General features: G+C 40.8%; 1 protein-coding gene across 4 annotated transcripts in view; it reads left to right on the forward strand.

The window, feature by feature from the left end:
• The window catches only part of CRYL1 (crystallin lambda 1), a 60,866-nt gene that overhangs the window by 529 nt on the left and 34,436 nt on the right, over positions 1–25,901 (forward strand). For 3 of the 4 annotated variants that reach the window (XM_040583509.1, XM_040583505.1, XM_040583506.1), the window contains exons 2-3: positions 2,495–2,602; positions 15,285–15,411. In XM_040583509.1, coding sequence (XP_040439443.1) covers positions 2,495–2,602; positions 15,285–15,411 — 235 coding nt within the window. The remainder of the gene's footprint in view (positions 1–2,494; positions 2,603–15,284; positions 15,412–25,901) is intronic. The other variant, XM_040583508.1, reaches the window with a different exon arrangement.

A 25,901-nucleotide genomic window follows, 5' to 3' on the forward strand; every position in this document is an offset into this window, starting at 1 on the left:
TCTGACAGCTCTGTGCTACTTTAAGCAAACAAACAAAACCCCAAAAAATGAAGCAAGCGACAAACCAACATTCACTCTGCTCGAAGTCAGTCACCCTGTAGGTCTGAAAGACTGCTGCCCTTTTCCACTGCAAGTGTTCTGTGTAAGTGCAAGACAGGAGAGATCTGAGCACAGCTTTAAGAATCTGTTTGTCAGCTATGTCAAGAAAGTCCCAAGTTTCTCTTGGGCATGCCTGCAGTGATACATTTTTATCACAGGATACAGCGGTATTTCTGACCTATGTGGGAATGCGTTGTTTCATCCTTTTCTTGGCCTAAACTTCCTGAAGTCCTCTATTTGAACAATAATCTTCTGTGGGGAGAATATGTGCCAGCGTGTAACAGCCCCCTATGTACCACTATAACTTGGTGCTGGAAGTGTGGGCTGCAACAAACTTTATTAGCAAGACTGCTTGAGGTCTTGGAATGTGTCTCGGCACCGTCTTGTGACGGTGACGAAGCTGGCGCTTAGTGGTGGTGCTGGTAGAACTTTCATTCCCCATAGGTGTGTGAAGGGTCAGGAGAGCCAGGCTCTCGCTCTCTGAGGCCGCTGCGGCACAGTTGCACTGAAGGCAGAAAAACTGTTTATGGTAGTGTCTGCAAAAGTTCTGTGAGCAGATCTGGTCAGTAATACTTCATCGTTGGGCCCAAAATGACAGCACTTAAAGCATCAAAAAGCACTGTGTTGGGGTCAAATATGCAAACATCAGGTTCTATGTTGCTGTTGCGTACGATGGACTAACAGCACGGGTCTGGTACCTACTGTTGACTTACTTTGTGCACTCTAGTTCAAAAGAAAAACAAACCCTACAATCCTAAAAACTTGTCTTAAAATAAAAGAAGCTTTATTTTTTTTTGGGGGGGGGGGGAGCTCAAACCCTGATTTAAGGAAATTTCATTTAAAAGTGCAGTTTCATTTCATTTCAAAGTGCAGAGAGATGATCCTAATTTATAAAGATACTGGTAGCTCAGACATGCTTGTTTAAGTGATGCAAATGCTCTTATTTTAGAAATACTTGTTAGCCAGGAGGCTATAGTAGGTAACAAACTTTGACCCATACCTTACCTTTTCCCAAAGTGTATTGGTTCGGTAGTTTGCCTGAGAACTGCTGAGGTCTGAGCTTACTACAGTGGTGTGTGGTTTTTCTTTTAAATGGTAAGTTTTGAGAGAGAACTTACTGTCCACTTAACACTAAATGCAAAATTTCAACTTTTTTTTTTTTGTCCCAATTATTTCCACTGATTTCTGCTGTTTCCTGAAACTTCCTGTTTTTGTTTTTGGTTTTTTTTATATATATTTAAACCAAAGGCTGAAGATGTTCCTGTTTTCCTACTTTTCTTATCTGCCCTATTGGTTTCTCTCTGACTTTTACTTCTCTTTTAAGCCTTTATTCATGCCCAGTGGCCTTTTATTTTCTGATTGCCAGAGGTTGCTTAAGTTTCATGCTGCAAATACAATTATCTTGGAAATGACAAAAAATACATGTAATTATCAAAACTCCCACAGTAACAGTCATGGGTATGGAGTTCTGCTATTATCTCTTAAATGGAATTTATTTATTTTTTGTAATCTTAGGTTATTTAGGCTTATGACACTGTGCCTCAGTGCTTCCATTTGAAGAGGCTGATGCCTGCTATAAATCTAATTAAAATCTGCATTGCTGTGAGAGATAGGCTAAAATTGTCACTTCCTACAGGTTTCCTCTATGTATTTCTTAGTAATGTGACTTCACCAAAAGATGTAGGAAGACTGTTCCTGTATGCTTCCAGCATGGTAAAATGCTTTGTCTAAAAATAAAAAGTAGTGCTAGAGGTGGGTAGGTGGAAAAGTAGTATTAGACCTACATTTGCTGGGACTTTATTTTTTTTTTTTCCTTTTCACGTGCTTATGGTACTTCCTGAATTGCTGAGGACCCATGACTTCAGTAGCTTAGTCTTAGGTTTTCTGATCGTCCCTGAAGCAGGATCCTGAACTCCTGCACCAAAGGACTGCTGTCTGTCTTTAGACTATGAACTGAATGAATGAGTTTTTAATAAAAAAAACCCCAAGAAACAAACAAAAAAAACCCCAAAACCCTTAATATAATTTCATATACCAGCTCCAGGTTAAGACTAGCTGACAAAACTGTTTATACTTGAGTCCAGCACCCCAAAGTAGTGGTTCCTGCTACTTTTTTTGTAGTATTTTTGTAGTATTTTGAATTTTTCTGTCCTCTGTGGTTTTTTGGTTTTTTTTCTTTCTCATTATCTTTCTCCCAGCTCTCAGAGAAGCTGTTACACAGTTAGCAAAGGATATTTCTCTCTTAGAGAGATTTGTTTCTTATCAATATGTAATCAATCTCATAATCAAATATCAAAGAGTCCAGGCTTTGCTTTTCTTCTTGCAATGCTTGTCAGACCTCCTTCCTTGTGAAATAAATGCTTCTTTATTAATTAGCTCGTATTTTTCCTTTCAGTGGACTCATTGGTTGCAGCTGGGCCATGGTGTTTGCTGCTGGAGGCTTCAAAGTGAAACTTTATGATGTTTCACATCAGCAGCTGACAAATGCACTGGAAAATATTCGGTAGGTCACCTGACTTGAAATGACTGGGTTTGTAATGAAACTGGGATTTCTGTAATCATGAATGAACAGTCATATTGTACTATTTGAGGCAGCATAGATTTTAATCTTTGAAGAAGGCTTTAACTTCGAAGTACAGGTCCTGTTAACATCAGAAGAACTGTGCTTCCCATATCGCTCAGTGACTCTTCTGAAGAGCACTTTAATTCTTAAGCAATGATTTAAGAGCTTGAGTTTAAATCCAAATTCTTGAAACATTGTTTACCATGATTAGGTTATCTGTAGGCAGAGTTTAAAATACATGAACATAAGAGTTTTAGCATAGAAAAACAACAAAGACTCTTTCAGAATGTGTTGCTGAAGAACCCTGGTACAGTTATTAGTATTTTATAACTAGAATTTTTAAATTCTTAATATTTTTTGAGTCCTAGAAGAATAGGTTGCTAGTTTCACTAAACATGCAACTACTGATCAGTTGTAGTAGAGGCTAGGAAGCATCTTTATAAAGAGCAGATTTGAGGGTGTGAACATGAGAACAATCACACTGGTTCAGACCAGCAATCCTCCAGCCCTTTTCTCTGTTGCCTTGTGACACTATGGCTAAAGCCCCATGCTTTTGGTACATGACAGAGCTACAAGTTCAAGTCCTACCCGTCTGCTCCCTGCCCCCAACCTTCAGTGCCTAGAAGCTGCTGATGTATTCAGTAACTCTAGATTTCTTCCAAGTATTTCTCTAACCTTCCTTTGAACCTGCGTAAATGCTTTTGTGTCCTTGCCAAAGGACTTTGTGTTCTGCAGGTTTACTACTAGCTTCGTGAAGAGCTATTCCCTTTTGTTTGTTTTGAACCTGGCTCCTCAGTTGCTTTGTTTGGCCCCTAGTTCTTACAATAGAAGGATCAGTGTCTGGTTGGCCCAATTCACCCTCTTGCTGGACCTGGAAATACTGTTTTTCTATGCCTGTGAGAGTGCATTTTTAGAGTGGTTCTGTGCACAACCTTATTATGTTGTTGTATCAGCATTTAATGCTAAAGTTCAGGTTGCTTCATGATTGGCATTGACCTAAATGTGTCAGCCCTCCCTTCATGATACCTTGAAGTGAAATGTGTTGGCTCCTATGGGGAGTAAGCTGCACCTAGAACAGGGTTGGGGTGCATTGCACTCTGATTGCTTTCTTTAACAAGGCGTACAGCAAGGAGGAGTGACTGCAGGAGCCCCTTGTAGGTCAGTCCCGAAGTTAAACAGTGTGTGGTATCTAGTGAGATTTGCTGAAAAAGGCTTGATAATGAAAGAGGGAGAAATTTTTTTTTCTTTTTTTTCCCCCACTTCCCCAAACCTTTCCCTCCAGGTAGGTGTTAGTCAGACTGAAGATCTCTGTTGCTACACCTGGATGACAGACGCTTTTGGTTTTTGCAGAATTGCCATGATGAGATTCTGGATTATTGCAGAGGGAACAGTTTTGCAGTCTATATTAATGAAGATGGGACCAACCCCTAACTTCTTGTTTTTGAATAACAAAATGAGGACTTTAGCTTTCCAAAGTTTTCAGCTTGGAAAACTGAAGCATAAAATGTTGTGTCAAGTAGGGCAGAGTGCTATTTGGATGCGTCTGTACTGTCCTGTGCCTGCAGGTGCTGTCCCACAGGAGTTCAAAGCAGGTTTTGCCTTCCACATCAACAAGAACAAAGCAGGTGTTCTTAACTTATAATTAACTTGTGTATCTTGGCTCTTGTAACATCCTAGTTAAAAAGCCTTGTTTCAAGACAACATAGTTTTTATGAAAATACAAGGTATGCGGTTTCTTCAACCAGTATTTTAATGATTGTATCTACCAGAATATGGTCAAATTTGAACTTTGTCATGCTGATTTCTTAACATACAACCTGCAGTTGAGTTGTAACCCTTTGAGTTACTGGTATTATATTTGTGTAAGAGCTGGAGCCTGAGTAGGTAACAAGGACTTGCTGGAGAGAGCAGGAGGGGAATGCCTATTGGAGCTGTCTGACGAAGCCAACTGCTGGGTACTTACCTGGACTTGCTGGGTTTTGTCTTTTTTTTCCCCCTCTGAATAGCTAGTACTTTTAGGGAAGTTTTTAGGCTTAGGGGTTTTGTGGGTTATTTTGTTTTAGTATTGAAAAGTATTTGTTCCAGTTTAGGCTGCAATCTATGAACTTTTAGTGTATGGAGGTACTTTACATATTAAGGAGAAACTGGAGTGTGCAGAGAACTATTTGTAGTTTCCCTTTCCTAAATAAGTGGGATTTGAGTAGTAAACAACATTCGCCTTACTTCTAAAAGAAGATGATACTACTTTGGCAGAAATAATACTTAAGTATTTTTTAATGTGATTGATGTTTAGTACATTGACTTGTAACTTACAGCCCTTTATATAAATTCGAAACATCTCAGGCTTCGTTAATTCAACTCTCACAAAACAGTAGGTGGGTAGCAGGGGTGGGTAGTCCTGCAAGAGGACTGCAATGAATCTGGGATGGATCTACAATAATCACAAGAGCCTCATGTATCTTTATGGAAAATCTGAAGTGTACTCTGTAAATTTATTCAAAGCGTTTTGTTATGGGTAAAAAACATTGAAGTGTGGAATTTGGATCTACTGAAACAAGTGGAAGTGTGTATTGGGTTGCTACAGTATCAGTAGACCAGATAGAGAAAGAAAAGGAGAGTGTGTTTACTAGGGCCTAACATGGTGCGATGGATTTACTACCTGTCTGCCTGTTCTCAGACACGTGGTAGTCAGTGCCCTGACACACAAAATGACTGCACATTGGATCGAAGAACTGGGTGTACCAGTGGCATTATTAACCAGTGTCTGTTCTAATGGAACAACCATTTCTTCCAGTGAAGAAACAAACTAATGAACAGCTTTATGCCACACTTGACTTACTGAATGCATGCTGTAGTAACTCACCTTGGAAAATGTAACTTTCTGTATACAGTATGCTTTGTTCTGAGTCAGTGTGATTCTGATTTGAATGCAAGATTGCTAAACTTTAAAATAATGAGAATTAGAAAAACAAGTAGTACCCAGTTCCTGAAAGTAATCCTAAAACATAGGATGCATAAATGTTTTAGCGCATGCCCCCCCCCGCAAAAACACATTTATGATTCTTGCAATATGTGAACTTTTTCAAATAGTTACTGCGTTACTGTTCTAAACATAATTATGCTGCTGATAAAGATTGTTTAATTACAGTGGAAATGCTGTATTCCCCACCCCCCATGTAACTGGTGTATGTTTTATATAGAACAGTTTTTGTATGTAAATGAAAGACTACGGCAAAAGGAAAAAGTTTAGTTGAATCTCTGAAGAGGACACTAGAACTTGGATATTTGTGCATGCATTCTGTGATTTCTTTCTAGAAGTAGATGCTGGTTAAATATGGTATTTACTTGAATACAAAACTATCTCCTCCAGGACACAGAAGCAGGTAACTGTTTTAAATGTATAAAACCCAAACAGTTGTATGTGTAAAGGCTATAGCTAACTTCAGGAAAAAAATTGTGGAAGATCTCAGGATGTAGTTTGATAAAATACAAAGACAAGATTATTTTTAGAACTACTTTATTTTATTCAACTGCGCTAAACAGTAGATTTATACTAGAAATTCTTTTCTGTCTTCTCATCCTTCCTTCTTTTAGACTTAGTAGAAAAATTTTCTGGGACAGGTTGAAGTTGACTTTGTGAAGTGGTAGTTGTATCTAGGGATATGGGCACATAAAATTACTATTGCTACTTTTATTACATAGATACATTACATCTCACTTATCAAAACATGGAAATATTTAGTTGGGAGGGAAGCAACTGTGACCCTCTCATTATTGAATAATAGGGACCCTATCCCCTTAATTTAAAATTAATTAATTAAAAATAAATTCTCAGTGAGTTCTGCGCTTCCAGAATGGACTTGTACAGAAGTCTGCCTTCTGGGAACTCGATATATAGTGCTAAGGTTGCATGGTACTGAACCTAAACTCAAAAGTAAGGCTGTTCAGTGAGAATTACTTGTATGTCAGCTTTATCTGACTATAGGTTGCTCTTCTGCATGGGTCAAGGATGTTAGACCTTTAAAGTGCTGGAGCCAAGTGGTCTTGAGATCACAATATTCTACTTCCTGTCGTCTTTACTAGATATCAAGTCCAATAATATTTATGATTAAAATAATACTTAAAGTGTAGTATTGCACTAAGCAACCTCAACTTTTTTGTGGTGTAGGAGCACAGTTGCTATGAAAAATGAACAAGGTGCAGGAGACAGAAAGAAGCAGAATCACCCTGCTGAACCCCTGGCCAAGTGGTGTACTTCAAGCATTTTGTACTGTTGTGAATGGGGTTGTGAGACTTGAATTGTCTGAGGTATGGCAGGTCATACGGGCAAGGAAGTAGACTGTATCTGTGTCTATGAGGTTTTTTTATAGCCAGAGCTTTGGAAGACATTTCCCCATAACTCAGGTTCATCATCTTTCTCATTTCAGGACAAGACTATTGTTTAGAAAAGACATTTGGATGCACGTGAATTCTTGCTGTGTGATGCCCTCTTATGCTTTGTCTGTATAAAAAGGATACCAGCTTCCTGGGTTGGTTTTGTGGCGTGAGGATGCAGGCTTCACTCTCCTTTCCTAGCTTATGGCACATTCCACAGCCATGTGGTTAGGAGCTTTCCCGAGCTGGCTTCCTCTTACATAAAACTATCAAGGAAGACCTAAGCCAAGCTGCATTACAGTATTGATACAATACAGAACAGAGACTGTATCCCCTTTGAGGGGACAACTTCTAACTAGATGATCCTTTTCAAAGTTTATTTTGCTGTTGAGTGCCTGACACTGGCGTATCGAGCTTGTGCTAAATCATAGGCTTGATTCTACTTTTCCATTTTATTTCTGCCTGTGTGCCCCTCCCCCACCCCCACCCCACAACCCTGTGCCCCGAAAAGTGCAGTCAGCTAGCTAGAGAAAATTGCTTCATTTGCAGAACTAACTAGAGAATGTGTTAATAGGCTTTGGAAAGGATAGATTCTTTCCAAAGGTTGTGCCTCACCGTCCTTTAGTTGAAAACAACTCCAAAGGGAAATGTTGTCTTTTCACCTCATTCCTGTGTGGCAGTCAGTCCCCTGGGCAGCTAGGATCTATGATTTAAATAAGACTGATCTTCCTAATTACAAAGTAGTTGAGAACAGTCATGTGCTGACATTTGACTGGTATGCAGAAGTAACATGTTGTCCAAAAAGCTGGTGAAATCTCCATCCCTGAGGGCTTGCAAGGCTTAGCTGCACAAAACCAAGGCTAACCGAATCTGGTATTAGCAATGTTTCTGCTGCAGGTGCAAGAGACTTCTCAGGGCCCCTTTCAGCCCATGTGTCTGTGGGAGAACCAGCCTGAAACCTGGGTCTGTGTGGCTGGAAGCGGGGATGTGAATGGTCGGTCTCTATTTTAGGTAACCTTTTCGTCTTGAACCTGAACTTAAAACACACACGCAAAAACCCACTGCATTAGGAACCACAGAAAATTCTTCCTAGCAGGAAGGTTTCCTGTTATAAACTTACCAGTTCTGATGCCAAAAGGATTTTGACAAACCTAACAATTAAACTTATTTAGCTCACTAGATTTGGAGACAGCATTGGAATTGATCCCTTAGGGTAAGAAGTGACTTGTGGTGAGTTGCAGACCCTGCTCAGACTCTGCAATGTTGGCGACTCTGCATTTACCATGGGGGAAGAACATTGTGACCGTAACTGCCTATTTCTGTTACTAAGTCTTTCCTCTTGTTGCAGCATTCAGTTTATGTAATGCCACTATAGATGTCCTGAGAGTGCCCTGGCTGGAAAACAGTTTGTGTTGGATAACTTTAGGAGATCTCAGAACTTCGATTGGCTTTTTTTCATCACTGTCCTCTTACGCCATGTCCTGGCTCCTCTGTAGTCCTTTGCTTTGTGCCTCTTCGAAACTGTGTCAAAGGCGGATGTGCAACTATCCCTCTTCAATATACTACCATTGCTATGGATGAAGTGCATTTGACAGCTCAGAATCTCTCTTGTCTGGACAGAAATATACGTAACTTTTGTGCTCCAGCTTGTACTGCTGTTTCAAGGAGACTTAATATGTAATAACTCTTCCATGGTAGTGTGGTGTATGCTTACCTTTAGTCTGGGAAAAGCAGGAAGAGGGAAAGTGGTTACTAACTCATTCGGTTGACAGATTGCAACTTGGTATTAGCAGCTTACTATTTGGCTGTTTCATGTGTGGACAGTGAGCTGGTCCCAGTGTCAGGCATGCTTTGCTGCCTACTTGATCTGTTGTGTCTCAGGCTAGATATATGCCACCGGTGATGTTTTGTTTGTTCTGTGGTTTTTGTTTGGGTTTTTTTTGACATGCCAACTACCCTCTCATTTATTAGACAGCACTAGATGGTAGATGACTGGTTAATGGTCCTAGTCTTTAGGCAATGATAGTTAGCTGAACTTGTGGAGAATAATATTTGTGTCCTCTTCCCTGCATTCTCCTTGGTGGTGTGGGCAGTAAGTTTGTGATTAAGTGGTCTTTCATCTTGCAACAACCTGTGCTGAATACTGTGGCTGCCCAATAGTAGCTGTAGATAAAGGTAAGGTACTGAGGTGAAAAAAATGTGTTAAGTGTTAGCATCACTTGCAAGGTCCTTCTGTAAAGGATTTTAGAGTAGGAGTTGTAACCAAGAGCATTCCAGGCAATTTATGTGATCAGGTATGTACTATAGATTGGGTGCCTTATCTTGAAGCAAATACTGTCTCAGTTCCCGGTGTAGTGTTGATATGGGCAGTCAAGTACAACAGTAAAACTCTGGAGGTAGACAAAGTGTGAGGTCTAAAAGGAAGTAGTATTTTTCTCATGGACGTGACTTCTTGATTCTTCAAGGACTGTACAGGTATTGAGTCAAATTCTTCAAGCTACGCATACGATAAAACTACAGAGCGAAGTCCTGTGGTGTGTGCTGTGGACACGACTGCAATGACCTCAGGCTGTGGTTGTCCTCAGGGATGATCACCCTGAAGTCTAGGCTGCCTTGATCATCCAGCACAGGTCAGTGGCGCACTGCTGTATCTACAAACTGGTCTGGTTTGTGCCTCAATCTATACCTATCAGGGGATGCTCCTTTTCTCTCCCCACCCTTTTGCGGTAATCTGATACCCTAGGGGAATATGAAGAAAGTTCAGCATTTGGAAGACTTAAAATTAATTTATGGAACAAAGTAACCAAAATGTCTATAAATATATTGAAGGATGCCATAGAAGAAAATTTCCTGGAGAGGAAGGCCAAAATTGAAGTAATGCACGTATTTCCTATTCCATGCTTTAAATAATCGTACTAATTTTAAATAAATGGCTAACATGAAGATTGGTGGTGTTAACAGGAAGATTTTTGTTTAGGAGGAAAAAGATCAGTTCAGCCTTAAGTTCCAAAGGTTGAAGATGGTGGTTTTGCAGGTTGATTAAGAGATGGTGTTCACTGCACAGTGTAGTGTGTACTGGCTTATGACATAGTAGCAGAAATGATGGGAGAATTGTCACTGGCAAAGCAGGTAAGGTATAGAACAGGAGATAGCTGCCTCAAACTTCTGTAAGAGCTTGTGGAAGAAAACCAGAAGCTAGATCTCTTAGTCTGTGAGTCTAGCCTTTTTGAATCCCTGAGTTACCTGTCAGACTGGTGTTTCAGAGGACCAGGGAGAATGAGACAAATGTAGTATTTGCACAGAAAACGAACAAGAACTTTACTGTCGTCTTCAAAGAAGAAAGTAAGTAAGTTGCGGTCTCTTCAAACTTAAATTTTGTTTTTTTAAAAGCAATATACAGCCTATGAGCAAAAGTATGGTGGATTTGGGCAGGAATACCTGGGAAATTAACTTCTGATGAATATATAGTTAAGACCTTTTGAATTATTGGCTCCTTATCAATTATTGGTTCCTTATCTTGCCTCACAAGGAGTGAAGGAGCCAGAAGTTTGGATACTCTAGCTTGGGTGTACCTGTTTCTTTACAGATGAAGCACTGGCACCTTTAGTGTGCTAGACACCCTAAGTCTTGGATGGAGCTTCTGCCTAGCAAGCTGTGGTGTACCCTGGCAACTTGGAAAATGGAGCTGAAGCTTCCTGTCTTCTATCCCTTGCCATGCAGGTTGCTCAAGAGGTAGAAGCCTGTGCTTTCCGGCCATCCATTTGCTGTGTCATTAAGAAACCAAATGAGAACTTCTCCAGACACTTGATGAGTTTCCTGCTGACTTCTGTGACTGTTTCTGGGGGGATGGGGGTGTGTCTGAGCACAAATTATTATTTTTCCTCCTTGAAGTACTCTTAAAAGAAACTTACTAAAAGGAATTTGACTAGGTTTGGGTAGGAAAGGTCTAGGTTTTTGAGCCTAAATGCATATTTGAGAAGAGAGGTAGGAGGCTATTAATGGAACTGCCCATCTGTTTTGGACTGCATAAATTGAAATACTGATTTTAGTACCAAATGTAAGGGACTCCAAGGACGCAAACAGGACAGAACTGAGCAATGTCTAAAAAGTGTATATGACTCTTGGCATAGTTTTCCAGTCAAGAATTAATTGAACCTTTTCAAAGCTCTTGTCCAATGTAAATGGAATGCAATGCCTAGTTGTTTACCCAGGTGTGCTCTGTCTAAGAGAGTTAAAAAGTCATTGTCCATGATCATCTCTGGAGAAACAAAAATAAAGAGGAAGTGTTAGAACTTGCAGTACATAAATTATTATCTGGAGTTAGTTGCTGAAGCAGCTTATTAAGAGGAGAAAGTTAATGCTTGTAGGAGTTAGCACTGTGTGTGCACATGCATGTGGATATTTGTTGTTGATTTTGTTCTTCCCAAGTCCAGAATATGGGTACATATTGGTCTGGAAGGTACACTGTCACCTTTACTAGCTTGAAACAGAGCCTCTGTTGACATCTTACTTGCTCCCAAGTTATTGGAAATCCTTTGATTTAATATACAAAGTCTATGGTGATCTGAAGGTATTTGTTTGTTTTGACTGTTGTGCGAAATCAGGAGCAGAACTGCTGTAAGCATTTTTGGCTACTGCTAAGTGGCCACTGGGTGCTCTTTACCTTGATATTTAGTGGGATTGCTCCCAGGATGAGGTATTGCTGCTCTGGGTTGGTGTGAGAGATGTATGTTAGGAAGCTGTTTTGTTTGCTGGGAAACAAATGTTCTTTTTTTTTCTACTACTCGGAGTGGAAGAAAGGACATCAGAGTAACTTACAGAGCTACAGATGTTTATCACTTACTAATAAAGCCAGGATAAAACTATCAGAGCTTATATTCGCTGTATTCTTGGACACAACACAACTATGTGGATGCTGAAGTAAATTTCTGATTCTTTGGAAGTTAATGATAGATCTAGTGAGCCAGTTCAAGCTTAAGATTTGAGGGCTTGGTGAACCTCTGCTGAGATATGGCTTGCTTCTGTATATTTAAGTGGGAACTGGATTGTCTTTAAGTCCCTGCAAACTTTCATCTTTGGCTGCAGAATACTGTGGTCTAAATGTCTCATCTGAGCTGTATTCTCTTGGGGGGAAAAGTAGGTACTTCTGTTATAAAACAAGATTCGTTCTTGAATACCTAAAAAAAATCAGACAAATGCACCTGAAACGGTGCCTCGCCACCCTCACTAAAGAATTTCTTCAGAATGTCTAATCTAAATGTACCCTCTTTCAGTTTAAAGCTGTTCCCCTTTGTCCTATCACTACATGCCCTTGTAAAAAGTCCCACTCCACCTTTCTTGTAGGCCCCCTTTAGGTACTCGAAGGCTGCTCTAAGGTCTCCCCAGAGCCTTCTCCTCTCCAGGCTGAGCAACCCCAGCTCTCAGCTTGTCTTCACAGGAGAGCTGCTCCAGCCCTCTGATCATCTTTGTGGCCTTCCTCTGGACTTGTTCCAACAGGTCCATGTCCTTCCTGTGCTGAGGACTCCAGAGCTGAACATGGTACTCCAGGTGGGGTCTCACAAGAGCAGAGTAGAGGGGGAAAATAACTTCCCTCGACCTGCTGGTCATGCTTCTGTTGATGCAGCCCAGGATATGGTTGGCTTTCTGTGCAAGCACATGTTGCTGGGCCATGTTGAGTTTCTCACCCACCAACACCCCCAAGTCTTTCTCCTCAGGACTGCTCTCAATCCATTCTCTGTCCAGCCTGTATTTGTACTTGGGATTGCCCTGACCCATGTGCAGGGCCTACTACTTGGCCTTGTTGAACTCCATGAGGTTTGCACAGGCCCACCTCTCAAGCCTGTCAAAGTCCTTCTGGATGGCATCCCTTCCCTCCAGCGTGTTGACTGCACCACACAGATTGGTGTCATCTGCTGAGTGTGCACTCAATTCCACTGGCCATGTTGCCAACAAAGACATTAAACAGTCCCAGTACCAACCCCTGAGGAAGGCCACTTGCCACTGGTCTCCACTTGGACATTGAGCCATTAACTGTAACTCTTTAAGTGTGACCATTCAGCCAATTCCTTATCCACCAAGTGGTCCATGTGTCAAATCCGTGTCTTTCTAGATTAGAGACAAGGTTGTCATGTGGGGCAGTGTCAAATGCTTTGCTCAAGTCCAGGTAGATGATGTCAGTTACTCTTCCCTTATCCATCAATGCTATAACCCTGTTGTAGAAAGCCACCAAACTTGTCAGGCACAGTTTGCTGTCAGTGAAGCCATGTTGGCTGTCAGCAATCACATCCTTATTTTCCATGTGCTTTTGCATAGTTTCCAGGAGGATCTGGGCACAGAGATGAGACTGAGTGGTCTGTAGTTTCCTGTGTCTTCCTTTTCTGTTTTTTAAAAATTGGGGTTATGTTTCCCCTTTTCCAGACAGTGGGAACTTCACTGAGCTGCCATGACTTATCAAATATGACGGATAGTGGCTTAGCCACTTCATCTGCTGGTTCCCTCAGGATCCATGGATGCATCCCATCATGTCCCATGGACATGTGCACCTTCAGGTTCCTTAGATATTCTTGAACCTTATTTTCTATAGCAAGTGGTTCTTCATTCTCCCAGTCCCTACCTTTGCCTTCTGTGACTTGGGCAGTGTGGCTAGAGTACTTGCTTGTAAGACTGAGGCAAAAAAAGTCATATGCGTACCTCAGCCTTCTCCATAACCAGATCTCCCATTTCCTTCTGGAGAGGAGCTTTTTCCCTAGTCTACCTTTTACCACCAACATACCTACAGAAGCTTTTTTTCTTGCCATTGATGTTCCTGGCCAGATTTAATTCTATCAGGGCTTTAGCTTTCCTTACCTGATCCCTGGCTGCTCAGACAATTTCTCTGTATTCCTCCCAGGCTACCTGTTCCTTTTTGTGTTTGAGTTCATCCATGCAGGCCTCCTGGTGGTTTTGCCTGACTTGCTCTTCGTGGGGATGCCTCGCTCCTGAGCTTGGAGGAGGTGATTCTTGAATATCAGTCAGCTTTCTTGGGCCCCTCTTCCCTCCAGGGCTTTATCCCATGGTACTTCACCAAGCAGATCCCTGAAGAGGCCGAAGTGTGCTCTCCTGAAGCCCAGGGTAGTGAGCTTGCTGTGCGTCCTCCTCACTGCCCTAAGGATCTTGAACTGCACCGTTTTGTGGTCACTGCAGCCAAGACTGCCCTTGAACTTCATGTTCCCCACCAGGCCCTCCTTGTTGGTGAGAACAAGGTCCAGCATAGCATCTCTTCTTGTTGGCTCCTCTATCGCTTGGAGAAAGAAGTCATTATCCACGCACTCCAGGAACCTTGTGGACTGCTTATGCTGTGATGTGTGGTCCCTCCCACAGATACTGGGGTGGTTGAAGCCCCCCACAAGGATCAGGGCTTGTGAAAGTGAGGCTGCTCCTATTGGCCTATAAAGGGCTTCATCTGCTTGGTATTCCTTGTTGGATGGCCTGTAGCAGGCCCCCACTATAATGTCACCTGTCCCTGCCCTTCCTTTAATCCTTACCCATGAGCTCTTGTTTGGCTCCTCATCCATCCCCATCCAGAGCTCCCTTCACTCCAGCTGGTCATTGACATCAAGGGTGACACCCCCTCCTGGTCTCCCCTGCCTGTCATTCCAAAAGAACCTGTATTCTTCCATTCCACTGCCCCAGTCATAGGAGCCATTGCATCACTTCTGTCTGATGGACCCCATCAACCCCCAGTAGACCAGCTTTCTCAAAAGAAGTTCTATGGTCCAAGTAGCTGAACCCCTGGCTGTGGCACCAGTCCTGTAACCATTTGTTGATTGACCAGATTCAACTGGCCCTTTCAAACCCCTATACAGTTAAACAGTGTTCTTACAGCAAGGCTTCGTAAGAAAAGGGCTGTTTGTAAAACTAGATGAAGTATACTGAAGGGACCCCCTTCCCATTAAATGAGTGGGAAAACTCATGCTGATCCTGCATCAGTGAAAACAAGTTTGAGGTAGTGACAAGCATGCATCTAGGAGTAGATCTTAAAGCTGTCCATGCTTGAAGAGAAAGAAGAAAATCTTACGAGGGAGCGAAGAGAAATGACTGAAATGAACCTTTGTATTTTTTAGTATAAATGTATGTTCTGGATGGCAAGTAGCTTCTTAACTATTAGTTTTGTTTGTTAAGTGGTGTTGTTAGTACTGTGCTTTTAAAAAAATTAATGGTGGCTTAACAATTGTAAAGTATTTAAATGCATTTATATTGTTTCTGTCAGCAAACAAATGAAAGAGATGGAGAAGTCGGGATTCCTGAAAGGAACTTTGAGTGTGGAGCAGCAGTTGGCTCTCATTAGTGTCTGTACAGACCTGAAGGAAGCAGTAGAGGGTGCTACTTTCATTCAGGTAAGCAAAGATTTGACAACGCCTAGCAAACACTTTAGAAGGATGATTCAGAGCTGAGGTGGGCAGTGGAGTTCAACATCCTGACCCCATAAGGATAGTTGTGCTTGTTAAAGTTCTGTCTAGCCTAGTATCCTGACATGGGAGATCATGCCTCTTTGCAAGGTTTCCTACTTAAGAATCCTTGGAAATTTCTTCTGGCTTATGTTGGAAAAGGCTGGCAGTTAAGCTGAGAGAGAATTTGCTGAACTACGTGTATAACAAAGACTGTACCTGTTAAAGACAGATGTGAGGGAAAGGCAGGCAGAAGATTCTTGGGAAAAGATTATCTCTTAGGGAATGTCACATATTTTAGTGCTGGGGAATAAAACGTTTCTTCCTCTCCAGGTATGTAGGAAGGGCAGGGAGTATGGCTGTACCCAGAGGTGACTTCTGTTCTGACTGTGAGGAAGCGCTGTAGCTAAAAGCAGCTACCGCAGAGAGTGTTAAGAGTATTAAAAACAGGGTTGATGTGTAGGGCTGGAATCTGTGCTGCTAAGTAGAATTGGTGTGGGGAAGAAGCTGAGTTACTGGCCCGAGGATAGTCTGTGGCTGCTTGACTCGTAGCATGCTTACTGGTATGGCCATAGTTCAGGGAACAGGTGAATCGGGGACCGTTTCTGGGGCAAAATAGGAGTGAGTTTGCATTAGACTTGGTATCTTCTAGTCTATGTGATCCCCCAGTATTATTCTAGTGTTGTACCACTTAGTGTCTCTCCATGTATGTGTGCATGTTTACAATTTATACTGTTTCAGGCTGTAAATCCCAGTCTGCTTAGCTGTAACACATCCCTAATAACAAATTAAACTAAAAGAGGACAGATTTCTAGACCTTTTCTTCCTCCCAAGTTGGTGAAGTGGAGGGGGGAGAGAACAGGAGGCAGAGCAAAGCCTCACACAGGAGTCAAGGTGTGAATGCATTATAGATTTTTGCAGTGGTATACTATTTTGTGTTCAATTCCTTTTCTCCAGATCATGAAACTATATACTGTTCCCTTAATATCTTACTCCTTCATCAGTAATGAGCTCAGAGCTTGTCAGTTTGTATTAATTTTTTCACCTATATCACCTACCTCTGAGTTTAATCTGCAAATCTATTGTCTAGTCAGTCAGTCCTGTGAAGTCCTTTTTCAAATATCTGTGGTTGTAGTGATGATGACTGACTTAATTTTATGAGCTTTCACATTGTTTATAAATGGATATAACAGTGGGCACAGATACCTGTGAAACAGCACTAGTCAGCATATTCCGTAAGAACTGACTGTTCTTCCTACCTTCTGCTTACTATCTCTTACCGGTTATTGTCCATGAAAAGACCTTTCGTCTCACATGTGACCAGTTAACTTCCTTGAAAGCTTTTATTACTTTTTGTTGCAAGACTTCTGGGTATTCACAGGAGCTGCACCACTACATGACTTCCATGCTTGTGCTTGCTACTTCCTTTAGAGACTTCTACTAGGCCTGTGTGTCAGGACTTCCCTCTGAAAAGTTTCTTTGATTCTTTGCCATTTATGTAATACTCATTTGGTGCTACCTTTCTCTCTTAACTTGCTTAACAGAGACATAAGGCTTACAGACTCATTGTTGAGATCTTTCCTGAAGTTCCCTTAGAAGTTGCATTATGGTTGCCACTCTTCTGCTCTTTGGTACCAAAATAGTGTGCATTCAGTTTTGTTTCAAGTCAGTGGTTATAAGTCATTGTTACTGTGTTGGGTAATTCGGCCATATCAAAACATGTCCCAGTACCTTGGTTCTGGTTCCCCTTTCGTCTGTTCTATGACTTCTTCATCTGCTTCCAATGTGAGACACACCCTGGGAGTCCCCAAGACTTAAGGCTTTGTTTTTTTGCAAGGATTAGAAGGAAAAATAGAACAGTTGCAAAGAAATCACTGATGTGTGTGTTTTCCAGATGATCCTTCTGTACTGTGATCATCTCTTGGTCCTATGCATTCTTCTTCATACATTTTTGAAGAAAGGAAGGGGGAAATTAATTTTTTTATTATTATTATTCCTCCTGTAAATTGCGAGGGTAGTGGTGGTGTTGTCTTTGTTGCTTTGTGGGTTTTTTGCCAAATTAACAATCTTACATGGCTGTGTTCATTTGGGTAAAGCATGAACTTTGTGAAGGTTTCTTTCTTGTTTCTAGTAGACTCTTCATTCTGCCTGTTTTATTTTGCTTTTTCAAGCATTTCTTACTACCTGGTATGTCCACGTAGTGTTTTTACTTTCTCTGTATGTTATTACCTGTAAGGATCTGATCTTTCTTGCTGCCAGCTTTGCATCTCCCTAGCATCCTCACTTTTATTTTACTATATTCTCTTGAAGCTGAGCACAGCTGTGATGAAGTTCTTGGCTTTTGTTGCTCAGAGAGAGATGCTGGATTTCAGTATGCTATTGTTTCTGTTAGAGAGGCTTTTCAGCAGTAAGATTTTTCAGCAAGGTCCTGCATGCTACTTCAAATTAAATCAAGGGCTGCATCCTCCTTGTGTGCGTCCCCCACCCCATCAGAAATAGGCGTTGGGCATATGTTGCAGAATCAGAGTAATTTTGAGTTGGAAGGAACCTGTGGGAGTCATCTGGTCCAATCCACTGTAGAAGCAACTTACATCAGCTTGCTCAGGATCTGTGTGGTTGAGTTTTGAATAAGCACTTCTGGTCTCTTTGGTTAGCTTGTTACAATGCTTGATTATCCTCATTGTGCATCTTCTTTCCCAATATCTAATTGGAATTTCCCTTCTTGCAACTTTAGTCTCTTGCCTCTCATCCTACCAGTATGGACCTCTGAGAAGACTGTGTGTTTCCTTCAGGTAGTTGAAGACAGCAGTGTTGTGTTGATAGTCTCTGAAGAGCAACAATCTACCTGGGGTAACTCAAACCTTCTGGTACTATTTTGTGTTCCCTTAGTCCTTTTGATGTCTCTTAACATGTAGTAGTTTAGTGTATAAATAAATAAAAATAAACTAAGTAGCTGCAGTATGCCCACGGGCAACAAATCATACTTGTAAGACACTGTTGGTGGTATTTTTATCAGCTCATCATTTTCAAACCATAGCATCAAATTTTGGTTTGATACAAAGTGCTAACAAATACACAGTGTAGGTGGGCAAATCAAACTCGTCCTTAATTTGCTCTTGGAAGAGTGGTGGAATGGATATGAAAGAGTCTTAGTTCTAGGCTCATAGCCTTATTTCAGCAATGAACGGACTGCTTTCTAGCTGAACCATATTAAACTTCAGAAACATTGCCTAGTGCAGCTTTGAACCTTCAAGGACAAAATGAACTAATTAGAACACTTGCACTCCTAAGTTGTGACTTCTAGTTACTTAAAAAATAAAACATCGGTTGCGTTGATGTTAGTTGAATACAGAGGATTCTGTTTTCTTGCTTGATGATATAACCTACTGATTAACTCGTTAGAAAACTTCCATGAGAACTGCATTTCTTTACCAGAAATTTCAGTTGGTTAAATCTTGACAACTTCTCAAATTTGGCCTTTGTGGAGTAAGTCCACTTAAAGCTTTAAAAGTTTCCTTGATGTTTGCACTCCTTAAATGAGTTCTGCAGACATTTGCCTTCTATGTTGTTTTCATAGAACATAACTTAAAACAAATGGAATGAAATAGTAAAAAGTGAAAATTCTTAAATGACATTAATGAAGATGTAAAAGTGAAAAAGATGCAAGAAATAATTAGGACTGAGTAAGAAGAAAATTCATAGCAGTAATGTCATGAATCTTTAAAAACAAGGTATGCCTTGATGCATATTATTTTATGTATTTCCTCTCCTGAACATTTTTATGAAGTAACCTGTATTGATTCAGAAGGAAATCAGTCTGGTTTTTTGCTCTAAAACAGAGTGTTCACCCAGTTTCCCATCTCAGAGCTTTTGTATGCCACTTAAGAGTAAGCATAATCTATAGCATTTAGTTGGATGTGTACTGCAAGCTTCTTGCATCACTGAAAGCTTTAATTCTGAAATAACTTTTCCATTAGCTGAAAACCCCATGGAGACAAATTAATGGATACATTTGTACTATAATATCCCTGGCATGGGGCTATCATGGGTGAAGTAAGCATTTCTTAATATTGTGCTCTTAACTTTCCTGCATAAATACATGATGACTTTGGTCTTCTGTCCTTATGTGACTGTTGGATACTGTATTTATTAGTACTCCTTCCACTATTAAAACCAGATTTGAGTGGATGTATGTCTAGTTCCTAAATAATATAAGCTGAATAGAAATCAGTGCAGCACTTACATGATTTCTTACCACAATGCTAGTAAAATGTAAACATACTTTTTTAAATGCTTTGCTTTGAAACAATTTACTAACAGAATAATAAAGTTTACTAGCTCTGAGGAGGATAAGATGACTAACTGTTGCAAGGATCTTACTCTTGACACTTGAACTGCAGTGTGCGCTGGTGAGTTGCGAGGCCTGGCTGGGCTGGTTGAAGTTGGACGCGGAGGGTGGCTGAGGGGTGATCTCTGAACCTGTCAGTCGTGCTGTGGCATGGGACAAAACAGACTGGCAAGGGAATGAAATTAAGCTTGTAGCTTGTAACTTATGGTCTTGAGGTATTTATCCTTTCTGCTTTTTAAGGAATTCTGCATAAAAGCCTTAAAATAGTATCACTTCGATTTATTTTTTCCTCCTTTAAAAACAGAGAGTGTACATATGCGCACCCCTACCCCCACCATTACACTTGCAGACTCTTTTGAACTGGTGATAACACTAACAGGTCTTTCATGGTCTCTTTTAGATCTCACTGGCTCTTTTATTTCTCCCAGTTAGACATACTTAGAAAAAGTGTTAAGCAGCTAAAAAACAGCTTTCAAAAAGTGTGGTGATGTGTCAGAACTGGAAACCAGCATTGACTTGGGAGCCTTGACAACAGGTGTCTCATGTCTCCTATCATCAGAATTTGTCTTTGATTGTCTGGTACTGGTTTCTACTTCTAGCTTTTGTTTTACTTTCCTGATGGCTTTCAAGAACCCTTTTACTTCTGGGGTTGAGGGAATACCTGCAGACAGCAATGGGTGAAGATGTCTGCAGCTGTCCTGAGCTCGTAAGATAGAAGACCATCCGCCCAGTTTGGAAGTGCATTAATAACGTACTTCTGTAAATACAAAGCTGCTAGAAGGCAGAGTGTGCAAGCATTGCAGTAACGTGGCATCTTCTGGACTGGTCACTGGTCAGCTTTGAGCACTGGAAGGCAAACATGGCTCTGTTTGCTCTTAGCTGGGTAAATATAACCTTAGGCCTGGTTTTACCCTACTTATCTTAAATGCCGATCTGAGGTACCAGAAGTTATGTTTTGGCTTCTGAGGGAGCTTGTTTTAAGCATGTGACCTGACTTGCCGTCTACATAGAGGTTTTGAGAACTTGGTTTTTCTGATTTTAGAGTTTGAAACAATCTGATCTCAACGACTTGCTGTATCAAGTCAGTGTTTGAGCTGAACTGGAAGACAATGTTTGGGTAGACAGCTTGCCAGTGTCACTGCTGTGGTGCTGCTGAATAGACTTCTGGCCTTCCAAACTTTCTACCATTCGTTCCTCATCTATCCTGTGCATATAACAACTGGTGTTGTCTACCATTACAGATTTGAATATGGGTTTGGTCCCCATTACAGGAGATTGTCTACCACACAACCCCATACAAGTAAATAACACTTTGGTGAGGTGAAATCCAGCATTTTGATGGAAAATATGACAATCTTGCATGTCACTCAAGAGGCAGTGATTTAAGAAGCATTAGATTGCACGCTGGTATGAGCTCGTAAGTTTAAGAAACTAAGTTATCACTTTAGATTTGAAGTGAGTTATAGCCCCCCAAATTATTTTTTTTTATTAGATTAACCTGAAAGTACTGGTGTTTTAACTGATACTTTTACAACTGTACTGTAATAAGCTTACTCATCTACTGTCCTTTAGTTGATGGCTTTGAATTCTATTAAAGCTTTGCTGAATGTGAACTTAACACTGTTCTAAAAGCCAGGCACTTTCAGATTTACTCTAAGATGCTTCTATAACTGTATTTTGAATGGAAATGTAAAGAAGTTTAAACCCTATGAATCAGAGTTAAACTTGGGGGGTGTGTGTGTGTCCTGCCCCACCCCATCTTCTGCTCCTCAGCAGAACAGTGTATGAGAAGACCCCACCTTTATTATAAGATTCATCTTTACCTTTTCTGCCCTACCAACTACAGAGTGATCCAAAATCAAGCTGCAAGGGGCTTCAGAAGTTACTTAGTATAACCCCTTCTACAAGACAGCATCAGTCATACCTGGACAGCTGTCTGTCAAAAATAATCCTCATGGGTTGTGATTCCTTCTGCTCCCCTGCATTAAGCATTTTATTTTAGTGCTTACCTGCCCTGTAGAAAGTCTGTAACTGAAGTCCCGGGATGTGAAGCCCCCATGCCTTTCTATTTTATGTCTACTTCTTATAATTGTGTAGTCAAATGGTGCTAATGTGGCCCTGTCGTTATTAACAAATTGCCACTCTGCTTTTCAGTTAAAGGAGCTGCTTTCTTTATCATGCTTTCTTACCCTTGGCTTACAGGATAGAAGTTCTTGTTCAAGTTAAAAATAAAATCTTAGTTGCCAAGATTGTGTGGCTTGTTCTGGGCTAACTGGAGTTTTACATCTGAGAAGTCTTTTGTTGCCAAACATATATTGGTTAATGATCTAGTATTTGGACATGTGCTTGAAACAGTCTTGGAGAAGGCTTGTATACCAGGTATGTGGAATAAATACCTGCAGGGAGAAAAGGGGCAAACAACCTGATGAGGTTCTGTTGCCTTGTGTGTATCCGGTATGGTTTGGGTTCCTGCATCACCTGTTTCAGGGTCAAAGGACCACTTAACTGCACCTCCCTGCAGTGCTGCACAGCCAGGTGCTCCTCACCCCCCTGCTTCCCCTGTCATCACCCTGGCTGCTGGGGGCTTGAGTTCTAGTCATGCACTAACTAATCATAGAATGGTTTAGGTTGGAATAGGTCATCTTTAAGGTCGAGTCCAACCATTAACACTGTGAAGTCCAACAATTGACATAATCATATTGGTGATCAGAATCTATGCTGTCAGTTGTTTCTGTTGTTCTTTTTGTGATGGTTTTTTTCTTCTAATCTTACTCATTTTAACTGATCAAAATGCTGATGCCATGCTGAAAGGTGTGCAGTAACCTGGGGACTCCTTCAATAACAGCTGTGTGTACATGTCTCATGTTTCTGTGCTGTATCCCAAACCCATACAGCACTGAGCAAGAATGTGTGTCTCCTCCCAGCTGCTGTCCCTGCCTTTACCCTCATATGAGGGTAATAAATCTTTCTAAAAGAAAGCTTAAGTAAATGTGTTTTCCCCCACCACCTTTACAGTTTGAAATGATGTGCTTTTATTTGACCCCTTGTCTTAATTAACATCCTGGTATATTTACATACTCTCCATCTTTAAAGTGTCTCAGAATAAGCATCTAAAACGACTTTGCCATTTTGGGAGGGAGCAGGATGGAAAAGTCCAAAATACTTGCAATCAAGTATTTGCATTTGAAACATAATAGTTTTGAATTTTGTGAAACTACCAAACTGATGTAACACATGAAAAATTGTAGATAGTTGAGCTAAATCATAAGTTAGTAATAATATTAGAAGCAAAATTGATACTCTGATGTAATAAGCTGTTCTGATTTAAAAATATTAAAAATACCATTTTATTTCTGTGCTTGTTTCACTAGCTGACCTCCCAAACTCTGCAGTCAGAATGTCACTCTTTTTTTATTTGCAGGTGGCATAGTTCCCCAGCTTCATGTACATGACTTGTTTGCCGAGTAGAATGTACATTAGTGTCTGACATGGAAACCAGAGCTTATTTCTTTTGTATTCTTTAACAGAAGTTGCATCTTCAGTCTTCCAGAATAGCAATACAGACCTAAACCCTGCAGAATAATAAACTAGCATGTCAATACAAAAGCCTAAACAGAAATAATATTAATAATTAGCACTGAAATACTAATTATAATAGTGAGCATTTTAAACACTACTTTGCTTAAAATATAATTTGACTCGGATATGGATTCTATAAAACAGAAACATAGCAGTCTGTATGCATCCGCAAGTGAAGCAAATAGATGCAGTCTTGCTTTGATAACTTCAGTAAACTCAACTTTGCCAGTAGTATTGGGGGGAACAGTTGTAAAACAGTAGGGTTTAATTTGCAGAGATTATTTTAGTATCTGTACTTTTTTTTTCTGAAGTCAACTAAATTTTTACAAGAATCTTTTCATTATTATAATTATTTATATGTAGTAAAACTATATAAAATAGTTGTATTTGACTGTACAGTCACCAGCTATAGTAATAGTGCTTTGAAATCTGTTTTGTTTAATTAAGCTTCCAAGTCTCATTTTCAGGTATTTTTAATGTCTGTCATTATACAGATAACCTGAATGCTGTTTTAAATCCACAAATCCCTGCTTTATGTAGGATTATGTTGGGCAGGCTTTGTTTTGGAAATAGGATGTTCTAAAGTGACTTGGTAGTATTAAAATAAAGCAGTTATGCCTGAAGTCTTTTCTGTTAAGTTCTTTACCCAGTGGATTATAACTATGGAAGGTAATGAAAGTATTTGTTTAAATGGACCAGGCACCAAAACTTTCAGAAAAGCTGCTTTTCTGAGATTTGGAACTCTGTCTCTTAATCCTGTGAAGATCTTTATATTCACAGAAAAAGCTGGACATAGTGTGGTTCCTGTTGCAAGAGTGCTGGCATTCTGGGTCCAGCTTGTGAGATTGGTGCTCTGAAAGCTGCTGCTACATCTTCATTCCATGAAAGGAGAGGATTACTGTTACTTGGCTCTGGGATCTGTTATGCAGAAGTGCCTCATAATTGTCAGCTAAATTGCAGCACTGAAAAGCTAAGACTATTTAAAATGCTGTAAATTGTATGTGTATAAATAGAGGAACAGAGCCAGGGTTTGTGGCATGTTTGGAGAATCTTCACTTAACTGCAGAAGATGAAGAGCATCCTTGTAGCAATCAAAGTGCTTATGGCTTCTGAACAGTTTACCTGCTGCTTGAAGCCATTTTAAATTGACTGGGAAGAGGGAAGTCACAGAAGTCTTCAAAATAATTTTCAACTGTGGTCAGGGCAAGGCAACAGGGCACTTCTGCTGTGGCAGCTGCAGTATAGCAGTGAAGTACAGCTTTTGGGGGTTAGATGGTGCAAGACGAAGGTAGGAAAGGAATAAGTATTTAATTACATGCTGTGAGCTAGCATGCACAAAGCTCTGCTCCAGTTTGAATGAGGAGCCAGTTGAGAGCTTATGAGTCAGGATTAACAGGACCATCGATGTGGGAGACATTGTGGTAGATGTCTGCTACAGGCTAACCTGATCAAGAAGAAAAGGCCTTCAAACAACTGGAAGAAGCCTCACATTCGCAGGCCCTTGACTTCATGGTTAGAGCTTCAGCCACATCAGTATCTACTGGAGGGACAGCACAGGAAAGTGCAAACAATTCAGGAGGGTTCTGGCATGCATTCATGGTAACTTCCCGACACAGGTGATTGAGGAGCAGAAGAGGGGACATGCAGTGCTGGACCTCATATTTACAAACAAGGAAGAGCTAATGGGAAATTTGAAGGTTGGGGGTGAAGCCTTGGCTACAGGAACTATGAGATGGTGGAGTTGAGGATCCTGACAGGAGATGACAGACAAAAAGTGGGATCATGGCCCTGGACTACAAGGGAGAGAAATTTGGCCTGTTCAGACCAAAATCAGCTTGAAAGAATCCTATGACATGAGATACAGCCCTGGAATGAAGGGGGCTCTAGAAGAGCTCAAGATTAATCTGTCTTCAATTGCAGGAATTTACATTATCATAAACGTTCATATGAAGATTTCCAGGCAAGAAATGTTTTCTTGATTATGTTTTGAATATGCAGCAGCCAGAATCTAGTCAGGAGGTAGGAACTCATCACTGTGCAGCTGTGGCTTTCAAACTTCTTTGTTCAACAATTCCTTATGCTTGGTGACTACTGCCAGGCTCCATACTTGCTATTGAGAGGGCTTGATGCTGCTCCTTGTGGCGCCATCTCTAGATGATCTTACAGAAAGTAGCTAGATTGTTGCTGAATGCTTGCTGATCTTTGAGCTTCTGCATGCCAGTTTAAATCTCTGGCTTTCATCTTATACTGCCGTATATAGGACAATGCCATGTATTTTAGGGCCATACCACTGTGTTGCAGTGCTTTTCTTCAGGCCATGCTTTGTTTCTTTTGCCTCCCAGTGCTAACCAGCCCATGGTTTTCGCAGTGATTCCCATTGCTAGTGTAAGGAGAAGGTATTTTGCAAGATAGTGTTTTGGGAAGTGTTTTCCTAGAAGGTGGTGTACAGGTGAGTTGCTAGCTTGGCATATCTGAGAAAGGATAGGAAGAACCTGGGTAGATGCCAGCATTT

Source organism: Falco naumanni, chromosome 2, assembly GCF_017639655.2.
Source record: "Falco naumanni isolate bFalNau1 chromosome 2, bFalNau1.pat, whole genome shotgun sequence".
Taxonomy (NCBI): domain Eukaryota; kingdom Metazoa; phylum Chordata; class Aves; order Falconiformes; family Falconidae; genus Falco; species Falco naumanni.